This window comes from Cyprinus carpio, chromosome A20 (assembly GCF_018340385.1).
Source record: "Cyprinus carpio isolate SPL01 chromosome A20, ASM1834038v1, whole genome shotgun sequence".
Taxonomy (NCBI): Eukaryota; Metazoa; Chordata; class Actinopteri; order Cypriniformes; family Cyprinidae; genus Cyprinus; species Cyprinus carpio.
In genome coordinates this window covers 16,355,044-16,361,609 of record NC_056591.1, presented here as the reverse complement: position 1 = coordinate 16,361,609, position 6,566 = coordinate 16,355,044, and the positions used below count along the sequence as shown (strand labels likewise).

At 39.7% G+C, this 6,566-nt stretch overlaps 1 protein-coding gene across 1 annotated transcript; it reads left to right on the top strand.

The window, feature by feature from the left end:
- Nucleotides 1–3,727: 3,727 nt before the first annotated feature.
- Nucleotides 3,728–6,090, top strand: LOC122148988 (transcription factor SOX-11-like). Its single transcript, XM_042777836.1, has one exon. It carries the CDS (start codon nucleotides 3,820–3,822, stop codon nucleotides 4,915–4,917), a length of 1,098 nt encoding a protein of 365 aa, XP_042633770.1. The 5' UTR covers nucleotides 3,728–3,819; the 3' UTR covers nucleotides 4,918–6,090.
- Nucleotides 6,091–6,566: the final 476 nt, after the last annotated feature.

Here is a 6,566-nt window from a genome sequence, read left to right as displayed (position 1 = left end):
AATATCATGCTTGGTGAATTGAGGAAATGTCCATAAAATAAAGAGCAAAATGACAGAAAAAGGCTTCCTCTAGACAGCTTTGAAAATCATTTCATACATCATTTTATGTGTGCCGTCTACTACTGACTTCCATGTCTTGGTAACAGCTTGAAAGTAAAGACCTGTTTAGTTAACTAAACAGAGATAATTGTTTAACCAGGGGTTTTCAAATTGGGGCCTACAAGGTTGAGGTTCTGTGAAAAATGTAGACTATTAATCTGACATAAAAAAAAATACAATGTTAACTTGAGTAATGTATTTACTCTATAGTATCATACAATATTATGTATTATATTAATGGATTAATTGATACATGAAAATATATAGCTGTCGAAAGGGGATTTCTTGAAAAGTCATTTTATTTGAGGCCCCTTGGCAAAATATGAAAACCTCTGGTTTAACTATTTTGTAAAATGTACAGTACCGTTCAAATGTTTGGGGTTAGAAAGATTTTCCTTAAAAAGAAGTCTCTCGTGCTCACCAAGACTGCACATAATTGATGAAAAATACATTTAAAATATTTAAAATATTATGCATATATCTATTTTAATATATTTTAAATTATATTATATTCCTGTGATGGTAAAACTCAGTGTCATAGGATTCTTTAGAAATCCATCTTAATATGCAGATTTATTATCAATGTTGAAAACAGCTGGGCTGCTTATGTTTTTGTGGAAACGCTGTGATCCTTTTTGATTTTTTGATCATTCAAAATAATTATTTAAAACAGTATCTTTTGTTACTTAAAAATTAAACATTTTTAAAAACTTACTGAACCAGAAGTACATTTAAAGTAAATATTTCCAACCAACCCACACAGATTTACAAGACAAAAAAACAAAGTGTTGCAAAACAATCACAACAGTCTGCTTCCACACCTACTCAACAGTGCTTTGAGTTCACACATCTAACGGCAGCCGTTAGGTAAGCTATGGCCCCTAAGACCAAAGCTAGCCAACGCATTCCCAATCAATTGCCAGGATGCTAGGCTTGTTAACTCATTTATGTGAATGTGGCAGTCCACCTTATCTGACTTTGGCCTTTTGTGTGCAGTTGAGATTGAAGGCATATTGAACGAGCCCATCCAGGGGCCATTCAGAAGGTATACGTCCCTGAATCTTCAATATCAGATAGCTCCTAGTCAGGACTGTCTATCGATCCATTGCTTTAGCACTTCTCTAGCGGGTGAGTGGCAGCTACTAGTCTAAGAAAGATAAACACCATGAAGGAGATGAGTCATTCCTGTCTGGTGTGCTCTTCTCCGTCTCTGTATCATCTTCTCTTCACCTCTTCTCTTTGCCAGGCACATTTTACCACTGTACAAGCCTCATCTAATTTACTGTAATGCACCACTGCTCTGAGAGCAGGAGGGTGTTATTATAAAAATAAAATGAGAAATGGGTACAGCAAGAATTCTTGAATGTTCCTGGCTTGAAGCTTAAAGGAAGATTCTAGGACACCATTTGTAATATAATGTTAATTATCACAGAAAATAATTTCACTTCGTCCCTCATTTTCTTTACAAAAAGGTTAAAATTAAGGGTTACAGTGGGGCACTTATAATGGAAGTGAATGAGGCCAATTTTTGGAGGATTTAAAAGGTGAAATGTGAAGTGTATCATTCTATAAATCCACTTACATTAATTCCTCTGTTAAAACTTGAGCTATAAGGCTGTTTAAATCATTTTAATTAGTTTTAAGGTTTATGGTGTTGCATTGTCATGGCAACAATGTTGTAAAATTGGATATAACTGCACAGAAAAGGCCCTATTTACTTCCATTGTAAATGCATCAATGTAACCTAGATTTATTTATTTATTTAAAGAACACATGGGACAAGTGGAAATTATTGTTTGCATGATGGATGAAGAGTATAATAAGCTCATTTTGTTCCTTTCGTACATTATCAGCATGTCAACCTTTGGTAACTCCAGGTCTTGGGGCGACTTTGTCATATTTAAATTAGACTATACAAAGTAGCTGAAAAGGCAGCAGAATATTATGATCCATGGCTCAGAGTTGGAAAGACATGTGGCTTGTGGCAAGCAGCCCTCGGAAGCAGCCAGTCTCAGCGGGAAGACGTGATGGGAGGGAATGGGGTGGTCTGGTCGACGCTGCCTGTGAAAATTAATCTTAGGCTGTATCTCAATATCTCAATGCAAAACTGCCCAGCAAAATCCTCTCACTGCATTTTTAATGTGTCACTGCATGAGTCTGAGGTGGGGGAGGAAGTGATGCATGGGGGCAGGGCAGGACTGATTCAAAGGGGTAAATGATTGCCCTCTAGGGGAAGGAGAAATGAGAGAACGGCAGAGAGGTTTATCAGAAACGGAGTTGGCTGTCAGCCAGAGCTGTGGTATAGGGTGGTCTACCGAGAAATAGAGAGAGCGAGAGAGTTGCTCACTTCCTTGACACAGCAAATCATTGCACTCCCTCTCCTGTCTGCTGTCTGGACATATCATATTATATGGAGAAATATGCAAGGTAAATATGTAGGTCAAGACGACTGAGTTGTATATAACATCATTATTCTATTATGAGATCAGGCTTCAGAGTAACAACCTACATCCATTTTCCTTGCATAATATAAAGTAAGTGGGACAGGAGGGTATAATCAACACCAGCACTGACATTATTTTGTCAAAATGGAATCAGTTAATAAAGTGCACGGATGTTGAGAAGTGCCACCAGCAGAATTTCCTAACTGCAAAAAGAAGGAAACAATCTTTTTAAAAGTCTTATTGGCCCCTAACTTAGTGTATTTAGACTGAATATTTTCAACCAACCTGCACAGCTTTGCAAGACAAAATAATAATAATAATAATAATAATAATTGTTTCAAAACATTAGTGTTCAAATTGAGAGGGCTGTTGAGGGGTCCTGGACCCCAGAAGTCAAAACTGATGAAGTCCCATTTTATTTACTGCAATGGAAAAATCTGAATTAAGTGTTTTCATACTATTATTGTTCTATAGAGATTACACCAGTTATTATGATTAACAGGTATTTTTGTAGGTAATGCTTAAGTAGTTACTACATGTCATGCTCTTATTTTTCAAATACAGATACAGTAAATGTTTATCCTCTCACTTTATCTCTATCCCCTGGTGTCACACTGAATGGACCCGGTGTTCATTCAATATGCCTGTCTCGCACACATAATGAAAATCCCACCCACAGGCGTGCATGCACACAAATGAAATATTGGGCTGTGTATGTATGGAGGCAGGATGGCAACAAGGCATGTCCGAATCCAGTCCAGTAAAATGCCTTCATCTGGTTAGTTTTTTATGCCAACATAGATGCATCATTCACTTTTATATACCACAATCCTGTATGTGCAGAAAAGAATGAAAAAAGCATTAGATGGAGCATTCAATTAATTTATAAATTAATTCATAATCAGTTTGTGCTGAGAAATAGTAAGCATAGTCATCACTTATTTGTTTGTTTAATTATACAGTTGACTTGAATTTGTTTTAGATCAGTAAATGTGACATTATGATGCCATAGTAGGCTGTCTGTTCTCCTAACAGGCAGCATTTTGTTATGAAGGCACCGTTTAAATCACTGACTGGGCAAGGTCTAGTTGGACGCAAAGGGTTAATGCCTAGGCTTGTGGGCGGAGCCGCGGCAAGCTATTGGATAATTATACGTGACGCAATCGATATGAGAAACCTAGGAACTAGTTAAGAAGGCAGTCGGTAACTTTGAAAAGAGGTTTGTCTTAGAGTGCGGCGGCTGTGATTCTATCAAGGGAGAAAAGTATCTTTGAACATGGTGCAGCAGACGGAGCACAGCGAGACGGAGAGCAGTATGTCGCGAGAGACCACAGACACCGAGGAGAATGAAGTGATGGCGTGCAGCCCGGTGCCACCGAAACCGGACTGGTGCAAGACAGCCACCGGTCACATTAAACGACCCATGAATGCCTTTATGGTATGGTCCAAGATCGAGAGGAGAAAAATCATGGAACAGTCTCCGGACATGCACAACGCTGAGATCTCCAAAAGACTGGGGAAGCGGTGGAAAATGCTGAAGGACAGTGAAAAGATTCCCTTTATCCGCGAAGCCGAGCGGCTCCGGCTCCAACACATGGCTGACTACCCTGACTACAAATACAGACCCAAGAAAAAACCAAAGCTCGACATTTCTTCGAAACCAGCGGTGCAGTCGCCGGAGAAGATCGGCAGAAGTGTCAGAGCTGCAGGGAAGAAGTGTGCGAAACTCAAGCCGAGCAAACCGGGGAACATTACCGCCAGAGCTTCTTCACAAGACTGCAGATTTAACTATGTTTTCACAAACTTAAAAGTGACCAAGTCTATCAAACGGGAGCTTACTGACGACGAAGATGATAATGACGACGACGACGACGACGAGGAGGAGGATGACTACGAGGAAGAGGAGCACATCAGGCTGCACAACGTCCCCGCGAGCCCCACGCTGAGCTCCGCTGCGGAGTCCGAGAGCGCGAGCATGTACGAGGAGTCCGGGCACACGAGCGCAATTCCCGGCAGCAGACTGTTTTACAACTTCAAGAACATTACCAAGCAGAGTGCAGCTTACCCTGCCTCGGTGTCACCAGCATCCTCTTTCAGGTCCCTCTCTTCTTCGTCCAGCAGCTCCAGCGAGGATTCCGATGACTTGCTGGTGGACTTCAGTTTGAATTTAGCGGCGGGCTCTCACGCGATGGACTTGGGCAACACTTCAGGAAACCTTTGTTTCTCTCTGGTGGATAAAGATTTGGACTCTTTCAGCGAGGGCAGCCTCGGTTCTCACTTCGAGTTCCCGGACTACTGCACTCCCGAGCTCAGTGAGATGATCGCGGGAGACTGGCTGGAGGCGAACTTTTCAGACCTTGTTTTCACTTACTAACTGACAAACTCCTCCAGAACCAAGGAGGCATCTTGCATCTTCAGGTTATTTTTGACTCTGCCTCTGTGGTTGTCCTGGTTAAGACGGCGGAACCTGCGTTAAGAGACTTGTAACTTAAAAAAGTGACAACATGGTCAGCATTGACAGGGCTGTGTGTATGGCAAGCGCTTTTAACATATATTCCTTAAAACTACATAGCTTCCATTTTATCTGACAAGCAGTTGTTTTTATCCTTGTAACCCATTAGTTGGTTTTTTCAGTTCACTAGGAATTTTACTGATTTTCTTGCTGCTAGTCACTATCACAGTAGTAACAATATACTATTCTGTTACTGGTAACACATTGTATAATTATTATTTTTTTCTGTCATGGTCAGTTTCAAACTATTCACAATGTACTGAAATTGTTACTCTTATATGCTCCAGTTTTACTAGTGCTAACTGAGTAGACTCTAGTACCTGATTATTAGGCACAGGTGTTTATTCCACTTGGTGCTAGTATAGGATAGTGACTAGTGGGAATAATGTGTACATAAATGATGGATTGATAGTGAGATTGAGATGCTAGCCACTATTAAATCACTTACTAATAAATAAAATAATTGCTAGTCACATGAAAATAGATATCAGTTAGTTTAAAGCAATAAATGTTAAAGTAGCTTGCCATAGCATGTGGCTATTCTGTGGGGTTGCAGTGAAACTGCTTAAACTGTGGTGGAGTGCAAAATGTAATATCTGAACTATGCATTCCCATCCCACCCATATCTCTACAGGGAGCTGGCAAACGGTTGCTGGACAGAATGGGGGCAATTCTGAAACACTGTTCAGGATGGAACTTTTTCTGAGGTCTTGTGTAATTTCTGTGCGACACAAATGTTTCTTTTGTGTGTGCGTGTGTGTGTGTGTGTAACCGGTTCCGTTTTCCTCCAGGCACAGGAATATTTAAGCAGATAACCACTCTAGAACACACATGTATGGCAGGAAGCATTTTGATACATGACCAACATACCTCATCTTTTAAAAAAAAAACAAAAAAACAAAACAAGTTAAATATTTTCTGGCGTATTTTTGTACAGTTAAAGGGAATGTTCTTACTGTGCTTTAAGTGAGGTTTCTTCAGGCACTTCAACCCGGTTTCATTTGTAAAAGCATGCAAGAATTAAACTGAGAAGTCGACTTGCATTTAAATGCCTGGTTATTATTTTACTCAAGGCAAATGTACAGCTGTAGATCTGAAGCGTTTTTTATAGGGAAGTGTACAATGGAATTGGGGAACACATGAGCCTCATTTCTGGTACTAGATTGAAGATTGTATATGTTCTGTAATATAGTAAAACAAGGAGTTTATGTAAATCTGTGTGAATGGGTCCCAAATAGACTGGATTTTGTTTTGGGTTTTTTTTTTTTTTTTTTTTTTTTTTTTTTTATCATAATGGCACATTTGTTTTTCATTATTTTGTGCAATATACTCTCAAAATGGACCATCTGCGTTTTGTAGCAAAGGAAATGAGTTACACGTCGTCATGCTGAAGTCTGAATCTGACACAAATAAATCAGCTGGAACTGATAAGAAAATGTATGTCTGGTTAATGGCATGTGTGCCTGAGTGTTCAAAGCAAGGATATTTGTGATCTTGCCATTGGGCTCCTT